General features: G+C 38.2%; 3 protein-coding genes and 2 long non-coding RNA genes across 6 annotated transcripts; 3 read left to right on the top strand and 2 right to left on the bottom strand.

The window, feature by feature from the left end:
• The first annotated feature begins 25 nt into the window (after positions 1-25).
• LOC125561050 lies at positions 26-1,520 on the top strand. Its single transcript, XR_007307059.1, has 3 exons — positions 26-121; positions 1,162-1,226; positions 1,351-1,520. It is a non-coding gene; the product is annotated as an uncharacterized LOC125561050 (long non-coding RNA).
• A 3,596-nt stretch (positions 1,521-5,116) lies between these two features.
• Positions 5,117-16,639, bottom strand: LOC5504562 (ESF1 homolog). 2 transcript variants are annotated; one of them, XM_032372881.2, is made up of 17 exons: positions 16,428-16,639; positions 16,222-16,303; positions 15,921-16,007; positions 15,199-15,247; positions 14,363-14,789; positions 13,301-13,421; positions 12,748-12,794; positions 12,556-12,672; positions 12,059-12,146; positions 11,824-11,983; positions 11,158-11,368; positions 10,624-10,832; positions 9,898-10,093; positions 9,399-9,628; positions 5,978-6,090; positions 5,319-5,346; positions 5,117-5,244 (listed from the first exon to the last, which is right to left on the bottom strand). In XM_032372881.2, exons 1-17 carry the CDS (start codon positions 16,473-16,475, stop codon positions 5,169-5,171), a joined length of 2,289 nt encoding a protein of 762 aa, XP_032228772.2. In that variant the 5' UTR covers positions 16,476-16,639; the 3' UTR covers positions 5,117-5,168. The 2 variants fall into 2 exon arrangements, with proteins under 2 accessions (XP_032228772.2, XP_032228771.2); XM_032372880.2 differs by having other exon boundaries at positions 14,363-14,792; positions 16,428-16,627.
• On the top strand, positions 15,863-17,345 carry LOC125559163. The gene is made up of 2 exons (XR_007306397.1): positions 15,863-16,162; positions 16,756-17,345. It is a non-coding gene; the product is annotated as an uncharacterized LOC125559163 (long non-coding RNA).
• LOC5504561 (mitotic spindle assembly checkpoint protein MAD2A) lies at positions 16,707-20,624 on the bottom strand. The gene is made up of 6 exons (XM_001625414.3): positions 20,436-20,624; positions 20,343-20,358; positions 19,910-20,040; positions 18,106-18,226; positions 17,600-17,703; positions 16,707-17,301 (listed from the first exon to the last, which is right to left on the bottom strand). The coding sequence occupies exons 1-6, from the start codon at positions 20,503-20,505 to the stop codon at positions 17,135-17,137; spliced, it is 609 nt and encodes a 202-aa protein (XP_001625464.1). The 5' UTR covers positions 20,506-20,624; the 3' UTR covers positions 16,707-17,134.
• A 240-nt stretch (positions 20,625-20,864) lies between these two features.
• On the top strand, positions 20,865-25,021 carry LOC5504576 (LITAF domain-containing protein). The gene is made up of 2 exons (XM_001625423.3): positions 20,865-21,266; positions 23,668-25,021. Exons 1-2 carry the CDS (start codon positions 20,959-20,961, stop codon positions 23,774-23,776), a joined length of 417 nt encoding a protein of 138 aa, XP_001625473.2. The 5' UTR covers positions 20,865-20,958; the 3' UTR covers positions 23,777-25,021.
• Positions 25,022-25,357: the final 336 nt, after the last annotated feature.

Raw genomic sequence — 25,357 nt, 5'->3', positions numbered from 1 at the left:
CAGGTAGCCCAAAATGCATGAGCGAAGAAAACAATGGCTGGAGCGGATCCAGGATTTCAAAATGGGGGGTGAACAATGGCCAGATAGACGGCTTACTGTTTAACTGATCCAGTGGTTCTTGGTAGGTCACATAGATCTAACAATACTTCAAGCAGTATTGAATTTATCACGTAAGCAAAGAAGGCACAGCAAAGGCACAGGCGAAGGCCCATGGACAGTACCTCCCGTCCCTCAGACATTTATTTTCTTCAAACTGAAAAGACTCTCCATTTTGTTTGTTGTTGTTTTTACCCCAAAGGGGGGGGGATTTCAACCCTCCCCCCTATATCCGCCCCTGGATGGCGACAGAAAAGAAATGGTAAAATCAAAACCGACACGTAGAAATACGTTTCGTCTGGCACATTGATAAATATCTATTTTTAATTCACTCCATTGCAGCGATAACACGTCAACTTCTGACAGGACATTAGCCGACTGTGTAGTTTCGTTGTTCTAGGCTTAGGGACCGATCATTTAGAGGAAGGGGGGGGGGGGGGGGGGAGGGGTTTAAATGGTTATCCGGCCTCAATTCCCTAAATAATGACCAGTCCCCGACTTGCCGAACACTGCGCCCACATACGGCGCAGATTATTTTAGAAGGCACCGTCTTTTTGTTTTATTTATTTAACATTCATGATATCTTCTCCAGAATATTCACAATTAAGAATCGGCTGCTGGAATATTAATGGCTTTAGCCGTAAAACGTTTGAAAACAAATTAAACCAAAATGACTGTCTGGATACAATTAACAAAAGTTACAAATTTTAAGCATTATGTAAAACATAGAGATTAAGAATAATATAAACAATGGCGTTGTATACACGCCATCAACAAATAAGAACGTTTTGTGGATAAAACTTAAAAAAAACATATTTTCATTTGAAGAAAGATATTTATATAGGAACAGTTTATCTAAGTCCACAAAGAGAGAATAACAATGAATTACTTGATGATCTCGAAATAGAAATACTTAATTTTTCAAAAACTTTTTGCAAAAACTTCTTCGAACTTCCAGAAGATTATGAGACAGATACAACAAATCGCAAAAAATTCTCAAGACGTAAACACGACAGATAGCCGAGGGAAAAATCTTATAGAGCTTTGTACGGCTTTCAATCTCAGAATTCTGAACGGAAGATCAGTTGGGGATCTCGAGGGAAGAAAAACATGTTTCAAATATAACGGAAGTAGCGTTGTAGATTATGTGATTGCTTCAAATAATATCATGAATATCATTAACTATTTTATTGTCAAACCTCTGGAGCCACATCTAACTGATCATTGCTCTCTATCTTATGCTTTATCTGTCAGGAGCCCATCAAAGGGTGCAGAGGCAGAGAGGACAGACCAAAATGAAGGATTAACAGAATTCAAAAGACTTATCTGGAAGGACGGAATACAGGAGAAATTGAAAGAGATTTTAGTTTCTAATGATATGCAACAAAATCTAAGCGACGCACTTAAAAACCATAGCACAGAGACAATGACCGCTTATTTACGCAAGCGCCTAAAGAGGCATGTGAGGCGGCGGGCATCAAATATCAAAACACAAAAACGGTAAACAATCAGAACAACAAAACATGGTTTAACGAGTAATGTAAAACAGAAAAAGAAAACATTCGCTCGCTTGGACACCGAATCTCGAAAGAACCAAACAATGATTCTTTAAGAGATGCTCTGAATCGGAAAAGGAGAATCTTTAAAAAAACGTGTAAAAGAAAAAAAGAAAATCATTACGCGAACATAATCAATAATATCGACTTTAGAAATTCTAAGTCTTTATGGAGACAGCCGAAAAACTGTTTCCACATCGGTAAGTCAACAAAAGCGTCCCCAATTGAGGCTGAAAATGCGGGAAAATTTTTTCAGCACTTCAAAAATTTGAATGCAACAAATGAAGCACAGCCCAAGCAAAACGGACGAAAAGATCATGGGAACTATCGGGAGGGGGCCCTGGACTACAGAATAAGCGAGGAAGAAATTATAAAAGCCACAGAGAAACTAAAATCTGGGAAGGCACCAGGCGCGGACAACATATTGAACGAATTTCTAAAGTGCAGCAAAACGATCTTGAAAAGTTATCTCGGTAACCTTTTCAACAAAATATTAAACTCTGGGGTTTACCCTACAATGTGGAGTTACGGTTTAATAGTCCCGATTCATAAGAAGGAAGATCCATCGAAACCTGAAAACTATAAATGTGGTTTTAGGAAAGAGCAAGGAACAATAGACAGCATTTTCGCTCTAAAGTCACTAATTGACAAGCATGTCAAAGCGAAACCCAAAAAAACAAACAACTTCTTGTTTGCGTGCTACGTGGACTTTAGTAAAGCATTCGACTGCGTCCCTAGGGCGAAACTATTTGAAAAACTGAAAGCAGTAGGTTTTACTGGGCGTTTCCTCGACATAATCCAATCAATGTACTCAAATGTCTTCCATAAAAACTGAAAGCTCCATAACTGAATCCTTTCGATTCTACGCAGGCGTGAAACAAGGCTGCATGATTTCGCCAACGTTGTTTAATTTTTACTTGAGCGACCTCCCAGAAAAACTAAATGAAAAATACCGAAATGATATTGACCTAAACGGTGTGCCATTAAGTTGCATTCTCTATGCCGACGACTTAGTTATCCTATCAAAATCAGCAAAGGGCCTGCAAGAATATCTGAATAGCCTCGAAGAATATTGCAAAGCATCCGAACTATCCATTAATCTAGATAAAACAAAAGTAATGATTCTTAATAACACCGGGAAAGCTATGAATAATTACCGAATCTTTTACGGAACTTATAAAATAGAAAATGTCAAAAGTTAAGTACCTTGGACTCCATTTGTGCCATTATGGAAATTTTAATTTGGCTAAGGAGGAGCTCAAAAAAGTAGCATTAAGAGCGATGTTCAAGTTAAGAAGGGGGAGCACTTCAGACAAGATATCGAACTAACTCTCCGCCTTTTTGACACTTTGATACAACCAATCCTACTTTATGGAAGCGAAATACGGGGAGCGGCTACAAGGGAAAGTTAGAAAAAGATCCAATAGAAATGGTCCACACCAAGTTTCTAAAACGGCTTCTCGGCGTAAACCGATACTGAAGCTCGAACGCGTGTAGGGCTGAATTAGGACGATTCCCTCTCAGAACAAAAGCATAGTGTCACGCGGGAAAATATCGCAGGGTGTCGGGGCTACGCTACTACTTGCTACGCGGGAAATTATTGCTTGGAGTCGGGCTACGCTAGTACTTGCCAAGCGGGAAATTAATACTAGGTGATGGGTTTCGCTATTTTTATAACTTTAGCATTTTAGTTAAATTACCGCCAACTTATGCCGGGAGTTAATGATGCGTTTTGTTTAGTTATGAGTCAACGAGATTTGGCCCCTCCCCCTATGGTAGGCGGGTCCATATTGTTTTCAAGATATTCGTGAATCGTAAATCGGGCATCTATGCCCGTTCCGTATTCATCAACCACCGGTAGAAAGTTGTTTCGACTTCGGGAGCAGGTAACTCTAGGTATCGTTTAGGTCTAGTGAAATTCTAGTATAGCCAGAATTGGTATAAAGGAAGCAAGTGCAAAAATGATTGGAATGTTGTCAATCATTGTGGTCACGCATGAAGATTGTCATGCGCACTAGTTCGGCAAGCATGAAGTGCGTTACCTCCGAAGTCAACAATAATCATATAATCATTATGAAGGTCACGGAAAGTCCAAGGGTAACCCACTGGCATGCCTATGTTGGAATGTCGTTCTTCGAACACCCATTGGCTGAGAACCTTTATCCAAACGAAACTAAACGTTTGCGGGGTGTCAGTGAAGGTCTCTTGTTTGGGCTTGCCGCCATTAGAGAGCATACAAAAGGGGTGCGGTAGAAGCCGCAGTCATCTTGTAAAACTCCAGTTGGTAACAACGAAGTAAAGCCCGGTACCGGACAGCCCCAACTACAGTCTACTCTCGTTGTTACAGTAGAGCGATCAAACTTTGGCTTAAACTTTCAAACAACAATGGGAATAACGAAAAACTCTCCCGCAAAGCATTCGCTGCCATATCTAATTATGAAAACAAGAACTTTTGGCATAGAAAAATAAAACAAATACTAGACCTTGCGGGTAGGAGCGATATTTGGCTGACTGACACAAGCGACATACAGTTTTCTTCAACAAAGGCTTTATGACATTGAACAACAGACATGGCTTAGATCTATTCAAAATGACAACAGAAAAGACCAAGCCCAAAAGAACAAATTACGTACGCTCAGAAAGTTTAAACTGTCCCACAATTTAAAAGATTATCTAAATAATGACCAGTTCCTTATTTTTTTTTGGAAATATATACTTCTAGGCCGTTGTCCTTGCTAGAACTGTATCTAAAAACGCATAGCCTACAGTGATCTTTTTAAGGTAAATACGGAGAAGAAAACTAAAGAAATAGATGCGAATAAAACTGCTGTTAATTTAGTTGATGTATCTGTACTACAACATGAGATAAGCCTAATCCATATCCATATACAATAAAAGATATTTCTTTAAAAGCAGTTAATACTTTGGTACTCTTCCGGGAAAAACAAGTCCGCAAAACTTGTAAACAGCGGAGGGGCACGGGTAGTTGGATTAAGGATTTTGGGTGTTTTGTATGGTGGACCCTTTGGTCGCGTAGTATGGCATTATGGACATCAATAAAATGTTTTAGGCTAATCATAGGCTGATCCACTGATTCCAGGCCCGCACCCAGTGGGGTGCAGGGGGTGCGAACGCACCCCCCACAACGGCCGAAGGTCCACTTCCGTGCTATTTGTGGACAAAATCATAAAGCATAAGCTAGATCACTCTGGTATGTAGTCAAATCCGACAATAAACGTCCCGTGGAGATACTGCGAAGGCATAAAATATCCCTTTTTCTTTTTAGGGGGTGGTCAGATTTTTATCAGAGAACTTACTCCCCCCCTCCCACCGCCCCCGCTAAAATTAGGTCCACTTTTTCGGATTTCGCATTCCCCTCCCCCCCCCCCAAGACGGGCCTGGATTCAATACTGAGTCAATTTATCTTTGTTTAAAAACGTTGGTGTTGTTCTCAGAACTAAAAGTTTTAGTTTCTTGTTTTTTTATGAACTTATTCTAGCTACATATCAAACATCATCATAATATTTTCTTCTTTTTTCGATGCTGAAACTCCTCCGTTTTTAACTTGACCGACTTGACAAGAAGAGACAAACTGTAAGAAATACACAAATTACATTAGTATACAAACGCTGGAGTAGAAGGCTTGCGCACAAACCGATAACTAACCTCGGGTCTTGGGGAGGCATCACATCAGCTGGAAAAAATAATTACTATGGTTATTTGCTCACGTTTAATTATTTTGTGATGGGTACATTCAAAGTTTGAATGTACTTTGCATGTGAGACATGTTGAACATATCACACATCCAATTCAGCATTGCATCCGACCCTACAACCTCAGACGTGACTTTGATTTATTATTGTTGTATTAACTCCTGCCTCTCACAGTTAACATTTTCAATGGTCTTACAGTTCTACCTAAGTATGTTAATCCTTTGTAGGCTTTTTGTTATCTGTTGTTGTTGTTGTTGTCCTCGTTGGTGTTGCTGTTGTTGTTGAAAATCAAATCAACGTATTTCTAATGTTGATGGTGCTGTAGTTTTTTACTTATTCCTCAGAAGGTGTGGGGGGGGGGGATTCTAGCATTTTCATGGATGACGGACTTAAACAAAACGACTTTCATGAATCCTAGGAACATTTCTAAATGACCGGCAAAATATGAAATACAAAAGCAGAACGCGAAATCAATAAACGAGTAGTCATAATCTACTAAATTTGGATCTAATCACGGATAAACCTTTTTGCCCCCCTGATTCCTTTGTTGTTTGCTTGTTACTTCTGCTACTGCTGTTGTCATTGCTGTTGTAGAAGTATTAGTGCCCATACCTCTCCTAGTCGTTTCTTTATCATTTTTTGGCTGCTTTCGATTTTCTGTTGATGGCCCACGGTCTCTACGTCGGTGTCTCTCTTGGAGAATCGCTTCTACTGCCCTGGTTTTCCTTTATACAGTATAGAAGGGAGTTAGACTTCAGTATTATCCAAACGTGATCAGCCATATATTTTGTCTACATACTACCATTCCGGCGCATTCCGGCACAATACTACCACAAACATCGCCACCATCATAACTATCACAACCCGACAAACACATAAGCAGACGAACAACCAAACATCCCGACAAACATGCAAACCAACAACCTCACAGTGAACGAGCGAACAACCTTACAGCCAACAACCCAACAACCTAACAGCCAACGACCCAACAACCTAACAGCCAACGACCCAACAACCTTATAGCCAACGACCCAACAACCTAACAGCCAACGACCAAACAACCTTACAGCCAACGACCAAACAACCTTACAGCCAACGACCCAAAAACCTTACAGCCAACGACCCAACAACCTTACAGCCAACGACCCAACAACCTTACAGCCAACAATCCAACAACCTAACAGCCAACGACCCAACAACCTAACAGCCAACGACCCAACAACCTAACAGCCAACGGCCCAACAACCTAACAGCCAACGGCCCGACAACCTAACAGCCAACGACCCAACAACCTTACAGCCAACAATCCAACAACCTAACAGCCAACGACCCAACAACCTAACAGCCAACGACCCAACAACCTAACAGCCAACAATCCAACAACCTAACAGCCAACGACCCAACAACCTTACAGCCAACGACCCAACAACCTTACAGCCAACGACCCAACAACCTAACAGCCAACAACCTTACAGCCAACGACCCAACAACCTTACAGCCAACGACCCAACAACCTAACAGCCAACGACCCAACAACCAAACAGCCAACGACTCAACAACCTTACAGCCAACGACCCAACAACCAAACAGCCAACGACTCAACAACCTTTCAGCCAACGACCTGACAACCTTACAGCAAACGGCCCAACAACCCAACAGCCAACGGCCCGACAACCTAACAGCCAAAAACCCAAAAACCCAACAACCTTACAGCCAACGACCCAACAACCTAACAGCCAACGACCCAACAACCTTACAGCCAACAACCCAACAACCTTACAGCCAACGACCCAACAACCTAACAGCCAACAACCTTACAGCCAACGAACCAACAACCTTACAGCCAACGACCAAACAACCTTACAGCCAACGACCAAACAACCTTACAGCCAACGACCAAACAACCTTACAGCCAACGACCAAACAACCTAACAGCCAATGACCCAAAAACCTTACAGCCAACGGCCCGACAATCTTACAGCCAACGACCAAACAATCTTACAGCCAATGACCCAACAACCTTACAGCCAACGGCCCGACAATCTTACAGCCAACGACCAAACAATCTTACAGCCAACAACCCAACAACCTAACAGCCAACGGCCCGACAATCTTACAGCCAACGACCAAACAATCTTACAGCCAACGACCAAACAACCTTACAGCCAACAACCCAACAACCTTTCAGCCAACGACCCAACAACCTAACAGCCAACGACCAAACAACCTTACAGCCAATGACCCAACAAGCTTACAGCCAACGACCCAACAACCTTACAGCCAACGGCTCAACAACCAACGACCCAACAACCTAACAGCCAACGACCCAACAACCAAACAGCCAACGACCCAACAACCTAAAAGCCAACGGCCCGACAATCTTACAGCCAACGGCTCAACAACCAACGACCCAACAACCAAACAGCCAACGACCCAACAACCTAACAGCCAACGACCCAACAACCAACGACCCAACAACCTAACAGCCAACGACCCAACAACCTAACAGCCAACGACCCAACAACCAGACAGCCATTCGGCTATTTTTAGTAACCACTACCCCACCACTGCGCGTGAGGATTTGCTCCATTTATTTTGTCCTTCTCCCCCGCGGGTTGCGTGTTGTTGTTTTGCCAACTCGAAAGGAATGAAAAGAGATCATGTAAAATAACTCGGAAAAGAAAACAAGTCTAACTTAAGTTACCAAGATTGGCAAATATACTCACAGAAAGCTAAATCCCTGAATAGTTTGACTGTTTTGTTTGTCTGAACGGCGAAGTCAAGTGAGAAAGAAAAAACCGACGAGCGATAAAATGGCTGTGATACTGCATTTGATTCAAATCCCGACTCCAGCACTCAAGCTTGTATAATAACAACATAATAATATAACATAAAAATAACAACATCAAAGAAGTACAGTAATATCTCCCTCTCTATTTTTCTCACTTTTACAAAAGCTCAGATACTTTGATCATCACAAAAATGCATTCCCTCGCTACAAGGATAGTTTTATGAAACGTATTTTTCTTGGATTCCTTCTCAATTCACCGAAATATTCACAAAAATCAATAATATCTAATGTCTAACTTACAGATTTCTTTTGACCATTAGGAAGGTAATGAATGTTGGGAAACCACGGAGAAGCAGCAAGTTAGAGCAAAAACGGTGATTGAAGCACGAGGTTTTCCGCTCTTGATTTTGAATGAAGTCTCGTTTTGGAAATCTTGCAATCCTCGAAGTTCTACATCTCCTAACAAACTGCAACTGCAAGTATCCTTGATGCTAGAATGACATTTTCGATGGTATTTGTTCAAATAGGGTGGTTTTTTTTGGTTTCATGTCACAAAATAGCGGCAAACAACAAGATGTAAATGCCAAAGCGCGGGGGAAGGGTGAGTAAAAATGCTCCCGCGCAGTGGTGGGGTGGTGGTTACTAAAAATAGCCGGATTCGGAATCGACATGGCGCGCTGGTAATACCAAAGTGTCCCTCTCTTATCTTATGTTCTCTTGCCGTAGCCCAATGATCACGACGACCAAACAGTTACTTTCTGTAAGACTGTAATCCGCATTTAAAAAGTAAAAAATAGAAGACAGAAAGACAGAATCAGTAATATCGTTGTATCGGGATCAAAATTACACTAGGGAGAACAGATTTGCATCGTAAAATCGGGGATATCTTTGTTTCCAATATCATTAGATCGAGGTAATTTCTTATAAATTTCACTGTATTTCCGCCGGGAGAAAGGGACGTCATCGTAAATCGAGGTTATCGTAAAATCCAAGGTTCCACTGTTGTTAACAGCACAACAAACATACAGCCAACACCTTAACAGTCATAATACCTAACAACATAACAAACATACAGCCAACACCTTAACAGTCATAATACCTAACAACACAACAAACATACAGCCAACACCTTCACAGTCATAATACCTAACAACACAACATCGGCATCATAATAACCATAACATCACAATCTCCATCATCATCATCTCTCGTGTACTGTAAATGAACTGTAAATGAACTTACTTGAATTGTTGGTCGGACGGATCAATCGCGTAGTGATGTGAGCTGTACAGTGCTGCAAAGCGAGGGTCCTCCACATCCACCTTAAACGTGTCTTTGTCATCAGCATCATCCGTCTTCCCGCGCGCCCGACGCTTCTTCTTCTTGCTCTGCTTTTCCTTGTTCATGATGCTCTTCAGGCTGAAGTGTTGGCGATCATCACCTTCCTCCATGAGCAGTAGCTCAAGCTCGTCCTTAGGAAACATGGAAAATATGAACATGAGGGGTTTATAATACATGATGAGCACTTGTAAAGTACAAAGAACAACCCGACCAGCCCCGATTGACACATGGTGAATATCTGCATTGACTCAGAATCGTCTTACCGAAATACAGCTCTCGTATCTCCTAGTAAAGTTGTAATATTTTTACTAATTTTCGGTCTGTTTTTTGTAGATCTGGGGTTGTGGATCTCCTTATATACTAATTATGCTCTCAGCAAAATTTCCTCTGTCTCCCGTACCTTATTTTTCTTGTCCTGCCCTGTCTCTGGCCCACTAGTTTTGGTTCTTTTTTTCTTGGCTGTTTTGCCATTCTGTTGACTATCCTTCTCACCAGAGGGAAACTCTGGCCCAAAGTCCTGGCTGAAGAACGGATCCGACATGTCAACATCCTCAGGAATGTCATCATCAGCCTCGCCTTCATCATTGTGCTCAGTTCTGGGTAAATAAATACAAATCGATAAATGTTTTGGACAGATAATTGTGTTGGTAGAAATCTAGCCAGGAATAAAAGCCATCATGTAATTTGGCCCTTTATGTTGTTTTACATGAATTTGAGGGTACAAAAGCAAGTATGTATTTGTATAGGCACATTGGTTGCTGATGGTGGTTAGTTTCTAACTCGAAGAAATGACAGAAGGATTACATAGCATATTTAGAGACCTCAAGTAAAAATGAATTCATAAATTTACTGTAGCTTGCTACAGTAAATAAAGTGTCTGTATCGATTACAGCCTATACCTATATCCCTTCCAAAATCTAAAATCCTGACTTCAGTCAAACTTTTTGCATGTTTTCATTGGTCTGGTTATTCCAAATGAGCCAAGGAATTTGTAATCTGAGAAGTCACGCAAAAAAAATTTCAGGTACAAGCAAATGTCTTATCTCATTTTTTTCTGTGGAACTACAAAAGAAAAGTGCTTGTATCCCAGGATATATACGATTTGTTCCCTTCTGACAACACATACTTGTTTTTCTGCTTTTTCCTTTCTTTCTTCTTCTCCTTCTTTTTGTTAAGGTACGCCTCCCATGGCGTTAGCTTCTTCTTCTTCTTTTCGGCCAGCTTCCTTGTCACAAGTTCCTCTGCTGACTCCTTTAGACCAGGTTCCCAAGTGATTTCCATTTCCTCATCAATGCCATCATCAGCATCTTTACTGTCAAGGTCCTGCACAAGTTGCTATGCAGAATTTGATAAAATTAGCACAAGAAGCAAACCATTAAAATATTATAATCAAATCGTATACTTTTCTTTTTGAGTCAAAGTATATTATAATTCCTGATACCTTTCAGAGTCGGGTACAGTATCTATTGGCTACATGAGAAAATTGTTCAAAATATTCACCATATTGTTTCCTTTTACAAAAGCACAATACTGGAACTTCCTCTTGACAGTCACAAAGATTGTGAACCATAGTCTCACTCTAACCCCCTTCAAATCCAAAGAAGTTAAAACTTTAAAAACCTCTGGGACACCAGATGAAACAGGATGTATAAATAAATACCTTGTACTTTGTTATATTTGCTTCTTCATCCTCAGATCCTGCATCACTTGCTGCTTCCTCATCATCTGAGGAGGAAGCAAGGTAAGCCTTGAAATCCATGGCCTCGATGTCACCCTTGCTGAATTTTTTCATGGTTGTTTTCAAACGATTTGCATCTGTTTCATCCCATGTTAGTTTTACATTAGATTGGTGTAAAGCTGTTGTCTCAAATCTGTAGAAAAGATAGACAAGCTGAAAACCTATATTAAGGAAATACTTTATCAGCAATAGCCTATATGTAAATGTTTATATCTTGGCAACAAGAGGGATAGCCATGGGTAAATCTGAGACTTGCTAAGGCGCAGAGACCGGCGTTTCAGAACCCGAGGCTGAAACTTTTAAAATTTCGGAATCTGATCCCGAGAGCTTATTTTCGGATAATTTGCTCATCAGCTGACAAAAGAATACTGTAAGTAGAGTTACAATACATTTTTGCTACACTATGAAAGAGAAGGGGAAACCCATAGCATAGTAACAACATAAAACAGATCACATCTCACAAAAATTCGGGACCCTGAGATCGCGTTTAAAAATCGGAGACTCCGAGACCATGGTAAAAAGCAGAGAATTGTTATTAAGAACTAAGAGTTCTAACATTTCTAAAGAAGGAGAAAGTAAACAACTCACTCTGGTGGTTTATACGTATTCAGGTCTGGCATTTCTGTAGCTGAAGAAGTTGGCTCATGTTCAAACTCCATGTCATCAGGGATAAATCGTAGATCAAGCAGATTCCCAGTCATTTCAAATTCCACACCATCACACTCTTCATATATAAAGTTAGCAGTCTCTGTGGGTTAATATAAGCTTATATAAATATTCACGTCTTGCTGATGTAATTAAATAAATCACTTGTGATTCATACCTGCTGAGTCACACTCTACAACAGCGTAGTAGTACTTAAGTTTGTTTAGCTGATACTGCCTGAGTTTCTCCCTAGAGAACTCAGATCCCTAAAAAGACAACATGATATTAAAGCCATCCCACTCTTTCCATGACTCAATATTATTGATTATGAAAATATCTTGTACTAATTGTTTAAACTGTCTGTAAACTTAATCTACTTTCTATTGACATGTAGTTAGATGCATTTGAAGAGCAGATAAGTGATACCTAGACACATATGCTTTATGGTGGTGCTGCAAACAGTTACTGAGAAAATAATGGCATGTATGATCTGATGAGTTTAGTAATACCATAGTTAATATAGTTATACATCATTAAATACTTATTTTTACACAAAGTTTAAAACATAGATTAGTTTACATAGATTAGTTTAGATGCCTTTTTCTTTTTATTTGTAATTCCATATGCAGGCAAAGAAGAATTTTGTATACATTTTGGACAAAGGACATCGTCTACCTCTTGATTGCTCACGTCTTCTTGATCCTCTTTGGCCTGATTTGAAGCACAAAGCTCTGTGGGACCAAGGGCCTCTTCAGCTTTCATACGCTCCAAACCAAACTCAGAGGGGAAAATCTGTGGAGGAAGCAACAGGATTACACACAGTAAAACAATAGGGAAGGTAATCTGTTGAAAAACACATTACGATACCTTGACTGATTTTATTATTCCCTTGGCACCAACCGAGCTAAACAACACTGAAATGGAATTGAAAATCAACCTTGTTAGGCCATGAAATAGAGAAGAGCTTTCCAGCACTATTTTCTTTTTATAAAATACTAAAATACAAAACCCTCTATACCTTCTCCATAGTTGGTGTCATCAACAAAATAAACCATGACTCAAAAAATATAAAAACACTCTATGATGCATTGTAAATAATAAGCTTAAAGCCGCATTGTCACCAGTTTACTTCCGGTCGATTACGTAAGAATCTCTGATGATTTTTAATGGAAAACACAAAAAATATTTCAAAATATAGAAAGCAGTGTGTCTATTGGAAGTTTCTTTGAGGATGTGACTGCTAATTTATAGCGGATGGCCTGTTAAATATTTCGGATTCGAATAGATTTTTTTTGTCTTTTAACGGTTGAGGTTTCCGTCGGACCTCAGGAAGTAAACAGGTGACAATGCGGCTTTAAGTTGGTTCCATCATGAACTTTGAGAACAAAGAGAGTTCCCATCATCATGTGGAGCAGAATACCAAATAAATCTTGAGCAGCAAGTCTGTCCCAGTCAAGGCTGCAAACTGCTAGTCTTCTTGTTGCATCACTTCTCAGTTTGGCTCCCTTATCCAGCTCTCCCCAGTCATGCTCTTGCTCATCCTGACAAGGAAATTGTATCTTATCAATAAAGCACTCTACCACGAATGCCTGTTTATGATTCTAAGGTGTAAAAACGATCATAATACCCTGCTACCATGCTAAACAGGAACTAAAAGAGGATACCCCCTTCTACCCCAGCTGGGAAAAGGATTGATAATCCCCTAAAGTAAAAAGAAGCATACAGTGATGACTTAATTATTGCAACATTCAACAATGTTCACCTCGGTAAAAAACCATGGTAACCATGGTCACACTTCTGCGGTTGGATGCTCTAACCTCAGCAAAATAGTGCAGTAATTAGCTGCGGTTTTCAACCTCAGTTCAAAACCCCAGTTTTACAACAGTTAGAATGTACACCAATGCAACTACAAAAGGTACAAACAATCCCCGTGACATTTCTCTATAATTGATATTCACTTAGTCTTACTTATGAAAAACATAGTTTTAATCAGAACGACGATGTAATTGTCATGCAAGCAATTGTTAATCTCAAAGGTTCTCTGTGAATGTTTCTACAAGTTCTTTCTGGGAAGATAAATCATACTATAAAAGAAACCAAAAACAAGAGTGAGACAGGGATATTATGCACTTTAAAGAACAAAGTTCCATGGAAAGCAGTTGACAGGGCAGAGGAACATTCCAGAGTACATAGCTGTGATCAACAATACGTCATCTGATAACCAAAAACAGGATATTTATACATGATTAAGTCTTTCTAAAGCAATATTTCAATCTCTCTGTATTGTTGGATAGTAATGATATGCATTCCCCACTCTTTCTACCTAGTTTGGAGGGGTTGCTGAGGCCACCCCTATAGAAGGATGTTCAAATAACAGCAGTCAACGGAGAGTAGATAAGCAACATGAAGATATTGTAGACTTTTCATCATACTTGTTACCTCTCAAAAAGGAGGAGTACTGTAAAGTGTGTGTTGTACTGACCTGTTTGGCATTGAAGATACTCTCTTCATCTGTGTCATCTTCATCCTCTCTATTCAAAGTTAGCTCCCCATGTGATTCATCATAATCATTATCATCTTCCGATGATGATGTCTCGAACATTCCTTCTCCTCTTGCAAAGTCTGGTTCTTTATTGTCACAGCTTGCATCACTTTCAACATGATCTTTATTGCCATCATCATTCTCACTCTGATTGTCATCACTGTCAATATCTTTTGGTGTTGATGACTTATTTTCCTTCTTTTTTCTCTTCAATTGAGCACCATTATTACTTTTCTGTGTTCTTTTTTTGGTATTTTTATCATTAAAGTCTTGATGCTGTGTGTCATTGTCTTGTGTTTGAATGTGCTCCACATTCTTTCTCTTTTTCTCCTTAACAGCCTTCTTTTCTTTTAGAGTTTTTTGTGACCTACTGAAAAATACAGATTATCACCAACAACAGTAATTAATTCTGCGATGCTGATATCAGTTTATTAGCCAGGCTTGCTGGTAGCTTTGCCACAAGGAGGGCTCCTATTGTTTCCTATTGGTCTCCTATAATTTCAATGAAATTCAAATGGTTTCATGAACTTTAGGGTGCTGTTGACTTTCAAAGTCACAACAGCTTTACTTAGCTAACCAATGAGAGAAAGCTGAATGTACATGGCCCACAAAAGGATCATAAATGATACATTCAAACAATACACCATATTTCCATTCAACCATTTTTCAATTCATTTCTAGTGGCCCATTAGTTTTGGATAAAGCAGCAATAGTATTTTTTGTTTTGCCAAATCCTACTGCATATAAAAAATACAACTTTAAAAGGACATGTGTACCTGGACTTGTTGTTATCCCCCTCCTCTGACCCATCTGATATTCTTCCTTCTAGATTATAAAATAAAGACACATTTGAGACTTAACAAACTAAAATAATGGTTTCTGACTTTAATTTTATTCCCATTATGCAATTCCATAGTTTAATTTCGTTTTGGAATTCATACACAAGACACTGTAAATTAACTGAAAGTCTATTCATGTTCTCATGATACAAAAGACACTCTACAATAATTGAAAGTCTATTTGTGTCCTCACGAGACACTCCACATTAACTATAAGTCTATTTGTGTCCTCATGATTTATGGATTTGTAATGATTTTTTTTAATCTAACATCGCCTCTAGGATCGCTTGTGTTCTCAAGACTTTGAGTTGCTTGAGACTCACTTCATCAGCCATTTTGAGAACCATCTATGAACAAATTGTCACATTAAGTCACTACATACAAACTATGTACCAGGCTGTTTTTTTTAATTATTCGATTGATCTATTTTCTGAGGTCATCCATGATTAATTATTTTTCACTCTTTGTACTTATAAACCAGTGTCGCATATCCTCCCCCCAACCCCTTCACTACGTCCCTGTCCATTGCAAATTCACCCAAGTTGTAAATGCGTAAATTTGCATTTCCTTACAGTAGGTGCCTTATTTCCTGTATGTTTTTTCTTGAAGTCTCTTTCATCAAATGATCAGAAGGTATTCCGTTATTTCTCCCAACATACCTTGGTCATCATCAGATAAATCATAGAACTGATGAAGATCTTCTTTAGATGTTTTCCCAACAACAGCACCTCGCTTGTCAACAAAGTCTAAAAGGCATTTACATGACACATTACATGATTCAGCTGAAATCAGTTGTGATCAGCAGCAACCATAATGAAAGCTTACAGTTGAGATAGTTATCTCGTCCCTGAAGAGCAGAATCAACTTTTTCTTTGGAAACAAGTTGTTGCAATCCGAAAAGGTTGGATATATTTATTGCATTCATATTCATTATTGTTTATACGTCGTCTTTGAACTTACATTTCGTTGTGAAACTTTTATCTGTGAACATGCGTTCGAATCTCGAGTCAATTTTTACTTTTCGTTGTTTCCGAGGGATTTTCTGAAACAATAACAGGGATTCACAGTCATCTTATATGAGATACAACTTTAACAATACGAATTTGTTACAACCACGTAAAAAACAGCTTATTTTATCCCTTTTTTTACAGGATTTGTAACTTTACCTTGAATCGAGGATCCCTAGAAACACGGGAAAATCTGTTCTCAGACATTTTAGAAATATATTTAACCTAAAGTAAGCAATCGATGACGGCGAGAAACTTCAAGACTCTTGATATACAATCATAAATCCAATAAACGGCGAAAAGTCGCTAGAAAGCATGAGACTACCATGTTTCACGTGCGATTACATGCCGCCATGTTTTGTGTTTTGTAACCTCTCCAGCTAACAGAAAAGACCACAGGTAGACCAATAAATACTTTAGGATAACAGCAAGGCGATCTTTTTTTCACAAATTTATTTTATTGTAAATCGTATTTGTATTTTCACAGAAGCTGTATCGCTACGCTGGGTCCTTTTTAAGGTAATTCTTATCAGTGTCGCCGAATTGAAAATACCTTATTTGGATTTCATGCGTAAGGTAAGCTGATAAACAAATCTGCTAGCTCTAAGCATCAAAGTTTGAAGAGGACTCAAGGCCCTAAAGAACCCTAATTTTAGCTAGAGACTACTGTATATCTTATGCAGTACACTTTACACTGTTATACAAGAGTTATAGCTTTACAAACATCTATCACCACAGGCAATAAGTCAGGTACAGGTATTAATGTCTTTGAATGTCTAAGTTATTCTCTGTCTCATTTTTTTAAATCTTTTCTCCATCAGCCATATCCTACAAAAGCATCTCTTGGTTCAAGTGCTTTGCAAATCTTAATCTCCACTCTTGTAGGACACCATGGTATCAACTTTGTGGACGGTTGTAGTGAAGGATCGCAGTCGAACTTCTTCAGAGTCATTGATTATCCGCGGACCAGACTCTTCCCACATCTCTGGGACATTCTGGTCTTTGTCAGTATAAATCAGCAGGTCAAAGGAACCTAAGAAAAGGAGAAAACATTTCAATTAAAAAAAGATTAGAATCTATGAGAATCAGGCTGTTCTCTACATAATGTATGAGTCACATGTTAGAGCCACAGAACAAAAGAAAGCTTTTCTGCTTCCATTACCAGGGTTGTAGCAAGGAATGGGAGTCTGGCACCTCTCTGGATGTGTTAAATGCTCCCTCAGCCCCCCACCCAACCCAACCCCCAAGAAATAGTTACAGTAAATCAGCAAACATCACTTTACTGAAGCATATGCCAATATTTTCTCAAATAATTGGATATTTCCACTTACATGGACCATCCAAAAGGGGTAGGAAAGTGACGGTGGCAGAGATTTGACGCATGACATCCCGGATCTCTCTCTTGACATCTTTAAGAGACTTTTCTCTTGGTTTACTACAAATTAAATGATAAAGATCAAGGCTATGATTCAAGGATGTTTTTGTCTTTAAAGGTGCCAAAAACAACTGGGCCTTTATGACTCAAAGTATCTACACATCCAGTAGCCTACCTGTAGGCATTAGAATCCTTTTGTCATAAAAACCCAGAGTTGGCTATCTTGTTCTTCAATTTTGACACGGAGGAATGTGACAAGCCATAGTTGACAAAAAAAAACGCATAGGGGGAGGGAAGGGGGAAGAATGAAAAACGCTTTGTTTTACTTCTCTCAAGCCTGTAACTGTTTATAAAATGTGACATTCACACAATATGCAGCAGCCACAAATTTCACATAACTACTTTCTGTGTGAAAGTCTTTAAACCTTTTAAAATTTGAATAGTGACAAATTTTACACAAACCTTTCTTCAGTCATAGTTTTATCACATTCAATATCAAACTGCCACCTCTCCAAGACCTCGTCCTTGTCATTGTTGCTTATTACAAGCACAATTCTCTGGATGGTTTTATTGTAGAGCCAGTCTGTAGAAAAAAACCCATATATTTTATGTATCAGTAATAGCTGTCAAACAGACAGATTTGGAATACATCTCTTTTGGAAATCCCAACCTCTATTTAGCAACCACTGTACAAAGTCCAAAAACATTTGCTTTTCAATATAACTCTGTATTTAGATAGTTTATTAAACAATTGTGTCAGTCCAAAGGGTGGATACTTTTTTGAGGTGCCACTATTAGGGGTAGCAAATGGTCTTGGCCAGCATCAGGGTGCATAGAAGCATTATTTTTGGCAAGCATGAGCACTGTGGAAAAAAAGAAGCAAATACAAAATTGCTATAGGTCATGATCTAAACTAGGAAAAAGAGCTTTAATATCATAGAGGACATGGGTTTTTAGAGTTGTGTGTTGTGCCGCGTGATGGATAAAGTTACATACTATAGTGAGTCAAATTAAAAGAAACGAGAATTTGAACATTTGTCCTTTTTTTAGAAAACAATCATTCAAGCAGGATTGTTCAACCTTGGCGAGCAATTCAAGTAACAGTTTTGTTCTGCTTATTTTTTTAAAAAAATTCAGGAACCATGTGCTACCCCTACTATTGGATAAAATTTTGTTAGTAAACACAAACAGATCATAATCAACAAAAAGTGACATGCAGCTGGATTTGTTTGAAAGTATTAATACCTTATTACACTTAATTTTTGTGTCACTTTAATTTAGCGAATTTCATAAGGGATGCAAAAATAAAGTGTCACAAAAATTGGGAAATATTGGCCATTTAATAAGCTTTATGGAAACACCTTGTCTATTTAGTCATCTAATGTACATATAGTACCGTAAGAGGTTGAGTTGTATTTATAGATTTTTATGCATGGCACTAAATTCAGCCCAAGCATCTTTTTTACAAATTGTTTCAGATTTGATGATTACAGCACATTTTAATTCCACTTGTTTTGCTTTATTTTATTATCCCAAAATCGCGAAATCGTGAAAATAAAGTGATCTGGTTTTTACGAAAATAGGAAAATCGCAAAAAAATATTGTCGCAAAATATCGCCATCTCAAAATCGCAAAATTTTGACGTCGCGAAAATTGTGTGTAATTAGGTAACTTTTTCTAAAATAAATTGACTTTGACTTTGAAAATGGCTTGCAAATGCTAATTTAGACTTGATAAAAGACCATGTAATGATTAAAAACAACACTAACATGGCTTGAATTTCAAGCTCTCAATCTGAAAAGTTATGATCATTTAACCTTTTCACATACTCAATGAATTCAATATTTCTGAGAGGGTGAAAGAGGAAGTATTAAATAAATAATACTGTTGATTGGCTAAAATTTTGGATTAGGCTCTCAAAAGTCCTGACCAGGACTGTAGTTATCCTGACAACATTACAGATTTACTCAGCAATCAAATGCTAGAAATGGTGCATATTTCATAACAATTGACAATCTAATCCAATTGAACAATAGATTGTGTTTGATTTCCAATTATCTTAAAATAAAAATATATCAAAATTTGAGAAATAAAAACAAATGTCCATTTTAAAATTATCATTCTGAATTCAATTATGGTGAATTTGATTTCACAATTTCAATTGAATTTGATTGAATAACCCAATCAATCCAATCTGTTCTACTGGTCATGTCTTGATAACTAAAATCAAACCTTTGATCATTCTTGTTTTTACTGCACTACAAACCTTTAATTTGTTCCATGACACTTGATAGGTACTCTTTGAGTTGGGGCTCGTCACTAACAAACAGAGTCAGCCCATATTGTTCAACACGTTTGAATGTCTCTGGTGGGTAAACCCCTCTTTGGAATAGAATACTGGATTGAAACATATTAAAAATTATCTTTTTAGTATCATATCCAATTATCTAATATTAGTATAATATCCAATTATCTAATATTATCTAATCATTAGTATCATATCCAATTATCTAATGTTAGTACAATTTGATTTCACGATTACATATTTCTACAAAGAGCGGCTAATTTAAATTTAAAAAATGCTTTCAATTCCTCCCAAAAAGTAGATTTGTCAATGTTTCCTTCCCCGGCAAGGCTGTCTACTTTTGCTAGTACATTAAGTTATGAGTCGGGTTTCAGTGAACGAAGTAGGAACTTACCTATTTATTCCATAACCTTTAAGCAAACAAAACTTTAGATCAGCTAGAAGCATTTCAAAGTAATCGAAAAAGGATGTAAAAAGCAATACATACCAAAGAACTCCATCACCGTCTCCGTACTCCCTTTTAAAGTGATAGCGCTGTCTAACTTGGTTGCCGCCATTTTTCAAAGCATGCACTTCTCCTCGCACCAGTCCCTCTCAGCCGAGAGGGACTTAGTGGAGGGGGGGAGGACTTATGAAACATGTGCACTTTGTAGTAGTCGTAAACGAAGTATATCGCTTTCTCTTCTGTTGTTTCTTGTAAAATAATTTTAAAAAAGCATTTATATACATCGATGTCACAGTCAGGTTTATTTTTGAACAACGCGACACTATGTCGACCACATTTCGTGTTATTTAGTTCTGCCGAAATATCTAGTGTTTATTTTGATCGTCACGCATTGTTTAACTTTTCTGCTCCTTTTGTGTAGACAAAAGTGCGTAAGCGCTTTCAGCTTGGCGACGCACTCTAAGGGGCATGACGTCATAGCAACGAAGCGCTACTAACAGAGTGTAGATTCGGTTCGACAGAAACGGCCGAACGAGAGTTCTTTCGAACAAGAAAGCCAAAAACAATGACAGACAAGCCACCACCACCATATCCAGGCCAAGGGTATCCTCAACAACCTGGCTACCCTCAACAACCCGGCTACCCTCAACAACCCGGCTACACACAACAGCCAGGGTATGCTCCTCAAGGACAACCTTACGCCACGACCACTGTTATACAGCAACCTGCTACTGTTGTTGTCAATCCAATAGGGTTCTACGAGACTCCGGTATCGATGAACTGCCCTACTTGCCATGCAACGATTGTGACTGCCACAGATTATGTGACTGGTACACTGACTTGGCTTGCCTGCTTCGGACTCTGCATTATTGGGTAAGATCATCACTCGTATAAATCACTATCATCCGCGAATGAAAGTGGGATGGTTAAAAATGTGAAATAGATATTACATCAGATTATATTTAAATCAATATTGGAAATAGAAATTTTATTTATGAATATAACCCTATATAAGTTATTGTTTTTTTTATAATGTTACCCTGTACATGTTATATTATTATTGGTATATGACGAATATGATCAATATTGTTCGCTCATTGCAGCGAAACGTTTCCGCCATATTGAATTGCTAGTTACATAGAAAGAACTCATAATCGTCGCAATTTACGCGAGAACTGGACGTTACAAGGGTGATCTTTACCTGGGTTTCGTTATATATACCTTTTTAGGCATATGTTTGTTCTATTGATAATGTAATTAATATTTTCTATGAACACTGTCGGGTAATTTTCATGTGCCATGTTTCAATGGGTGCAACTGTTTACAACAGTTCATTAGTCGCTATGGTCTTCAGATACGATATCCAAAACCAGAGGTCGATTAATTGCATTTGCGAAGCTCAAACAACATGATGCGACTAGTATGATTTATTTTATTTAAGAAATCATCGCAAGAAAAAGAATAGAAAACAATTTTTTTTACCATGCATTATATTTTATTCATAATTTATGAAGAGCTATTCTAAAAGAGCTGACTTTTGTTCCTGTGTTAATGATTTTGGCTTGCCTAAGTTTACTGATCAACTAATAAAATAAGCAGTAAAAGTAAAATAGACGCATATTGCTATGGCATAGCCGTAGCAGGCCTCGAATTATAAGGGGGGGGCATGGTACAGAAACACGGCGCAGCCACGCCCCTACTGGTCATTTTCTTATATATTTTTTTTAATATTGGGGGGGGGGGGGGAGAGTGGCACGTGCCCCCAGTGCAGTGCCCTGTTTAGGCACATTTTTCCAGAGAAATCAGGAGCATCTATTCAATACTATGTTTTGTATTTTTTTTCATGTTTCCTTTTTCATTTAAGCCAATGAGGCATAGAGAATGATTGTTTTGATTGACATGATGATTGACAAGCTTTTTGTTTCAGACATAGAGGTGCACTCACTGGGCATCTCTTTTTTATTATTATCTTATCTGGGTTTTTATTTTTGTAAAAATGTTTTGTCAGACCAACCAAAGTTTTGCTGTTATATAGAAAGTTGTGTGTATTCCAGAGTGTACAATGGTTTCTCTTTAAAAATATAGCCAATTAAACAAAATTATGGCACTTCAAAAAGTACATAAACAACATGCCAGTTTCATGTCAGCTTGCTATAAAACATGTGTGATTAGTGTACTAAAATATTTGGTTTTACAGTGCAACATGCATTACCAATACAATACAACAATAATCCTTTTTTATCAAGGGTAGTATATTAACCAAATTAACAGTTTCTAACATATGGCCCTTAAGCATTGTAAGCACCTGTCACTGGGGGTGGTCACTGCCAGAGGGTTTATTGCGTCCCCTGTGGTTCTTAAACCATCCTTCAGTTCAGGTTATAGTGTACTGCAGCTGGAAGAGACGGGACCTCCGGTTTAGTGTCCTTATCCGAGAAGACTGGGAACATGGGAGAATAACCTCAACTTAGCATCCTCCGCAGGCATCGCTTTGCCCAGAAAGTGGCAGAAAAGAAACACAGGTGCTCGGGATTCCTGTGGTGATATGTTAAGCGGGTTTGGCATTGCCCCCTCTCCCCTTAACAAAGAAATTTGTTAACCACAGAAAACCCACAAGAGTCTTAGAGATTCAGTCTTGGTTTCTAACGTTTAGAGACGCCTGCGAAGGAGGGTAACTTCAACTCACTTGTGACACAAATTCAAATCAAGGCAGGAACCTGGAAATAAATCCCCAGTTTAAGCTAGGATTCGAACCTGGGCCAAAGCAGTGAGAACACACTAGGCCACCTTTGCTTCCACATGGCCGCCTTTGATAGTTTTATGAAGTAGATCAATTAGTAATACAAGAAATGTGCTATCTGGTGAATAACATGACATGCTAAAATTTCATGCTTCAGTTTGCATCAGAGAACAGTGTTAGAATGTTTCTACTTCTCACATGCTATGTAATTGGCCATCTTTCTTGAAACTTTTGTTTTGGTGGCCCACTGTAGCATGCATGTAATGCAATTTACACCTACACTTTTCCAAATTGTGTGATTTTTTTAGGCATCTTAATAGAAAAGTGGAAGATTGTAGCAGGGATACAACCACCCCTGATAAAATTAGGAGAAATAAAATATGTATATTTATGACAATAAAAAAAGGCTGAAATGTGCTTCCTAGTCTTTGTAAAAATAGTGCCATGCTTATTTGCTATTTTTTGGACATGTTGTGAATTACTTTTGTAGTCTCTTTGCTAGTTGTTACTAACTTAAACTTTCCTTTCTTACAGGTGTGATCTTGGCTGTTGTTTTATTCCATTCTGTGTTGACTCAATGAAAGACGTTGTACACACTTGCCCAAACTGCCGCTCACAAGTTGGTGTTTTCCGACGCATGTAAACCATCTTGGCATAGTGTTGCACAGAACTGTTATAGGGCCACCTTAATAAGACACCATGATGTACTGTTTCTTTCTTTTGAAAGAGTCAAGATGACCATGACGCATGTAAACCATCTTGGCATAGTGTTGTACAGAACTGTTATAGGGCCACCTTAATAAGACACCATGATATAAGGTTTTTTTTTCTTTTAAAAGAGTCAAGATGATAACTTTGAACATAAAAAAAAAACTTTTACCAGCTATTTTATATAATATACTATATAATATACAAGAAAATTTGGATAAGTGACATGTTGTTTTAAAGGTTGTAATAAAAAAGAGATTTAATACATCATGGATTTTGTGAGGTGGCCTGTATAATTTCTCGATTGGAATGAATTGAAAGGTGATAATCATAAACATAATATAGTTGATGCTAGCATCCACCATTTTGCATCTTTGATAGAATACCAATTTGTGATAATGTTCAATCAATCATATATAGACTAATGTCAAATAAATAAGATCACTAACATTAACGATAAAATAAATCACAAAGGTTTCCAAACTAAATACTTAACATAAATACAAATATTATGCAGTATATTATTGTGATTGGGATCAATTAAGATTAATCAAGTGCACCTGGAAGGAAATAAGTAATTCTTTAGCTAGTATGACTCTTGTGTGTAGTCCTCTCAAACTAGAGACCTCTGTTAGCATGGTGAAAGTAACTTTTAAAAAATAACATTTATTTATTAAGTCAGTACCCTTATTGTTTTTCCAGGGGTGTACTCAGATATATGAATGTCTGGGAGGTCCGGGGGTTTTGAGGGGCTGCAAAAGTTACCTAAAAATTTTGGAGGTGTGGAAAATTGTGGGTATTTTCATGGATTCTACATTTTACCCAACAATAGAAAGAATATTTTTCTATAAAATCAGGATGAACATGCATTAGGAACACATTTCTAGCATCCTGCTCACAATTATGTGCAGTTGTGGTATTGTGAGATTTGCACTTGAGGAGGACACTGAGAAAAACTGGTATTTTGGGGTAAAGAACTGAGAGTAAGGTTTGTTAGGTTTTGTACTTTGTATTTCACTTGGTATAAAATTTTAAGATCTGCAGGACCTCCCAGGTGAACAGCTGAGTTCTCTCCTGTGCTGGGCTTACATTCTTGCATGAGGGGTGATAGAGCCCATTTTACATCAAATAGAATGTTAAATGTTATTAAAAATGCAATAAACGCAGTTAAATAATTCTACCCGGGTGTCATTGATTTAGTGCGAAACAGGACGCACACCTCTCCATCATTTGATAGTTGATTGAAGTAAGAATAACAAAAGGCATAGGCATACTGGATTGTTTTTTTTTACTAGACATGCAATGGCCACATTAACACAAGAAACATTTTGAGGTTAAAAACTCAAAAGAATACATGGCAGGGAGAAGGTTGAAAGTCATTTTTTTCCCTTTTCCTTTTGTCTACTTATTTTTTTGTCCCCACTGCCTACCATTAAAATCACTTATTGTGTTTATAAACATAGTATAAATTCTCTGTCTAAATGGCATAGCGGTGTAGGAAATGTGGGGCAGATTT

This window comes from Nematostella vectensis, chromosome 2, assembly GCF_932526225.1.
Source record: "Nematostella vectensis chromosome 2, jaNemVect1.1, whole genome shotgun sequence".
Classification (NCBI taxonomy): Eukaryota; Metazoa; Cnidaria; class Anthozoa; order Actiniaria; family Edwardsiidae; genus Nematostella; species Nematostella vectensis.
Note: the sequence above shows the minus strand (reverse complement) of the source record. Positions and strands in the feature narration are given on the sequence as shown.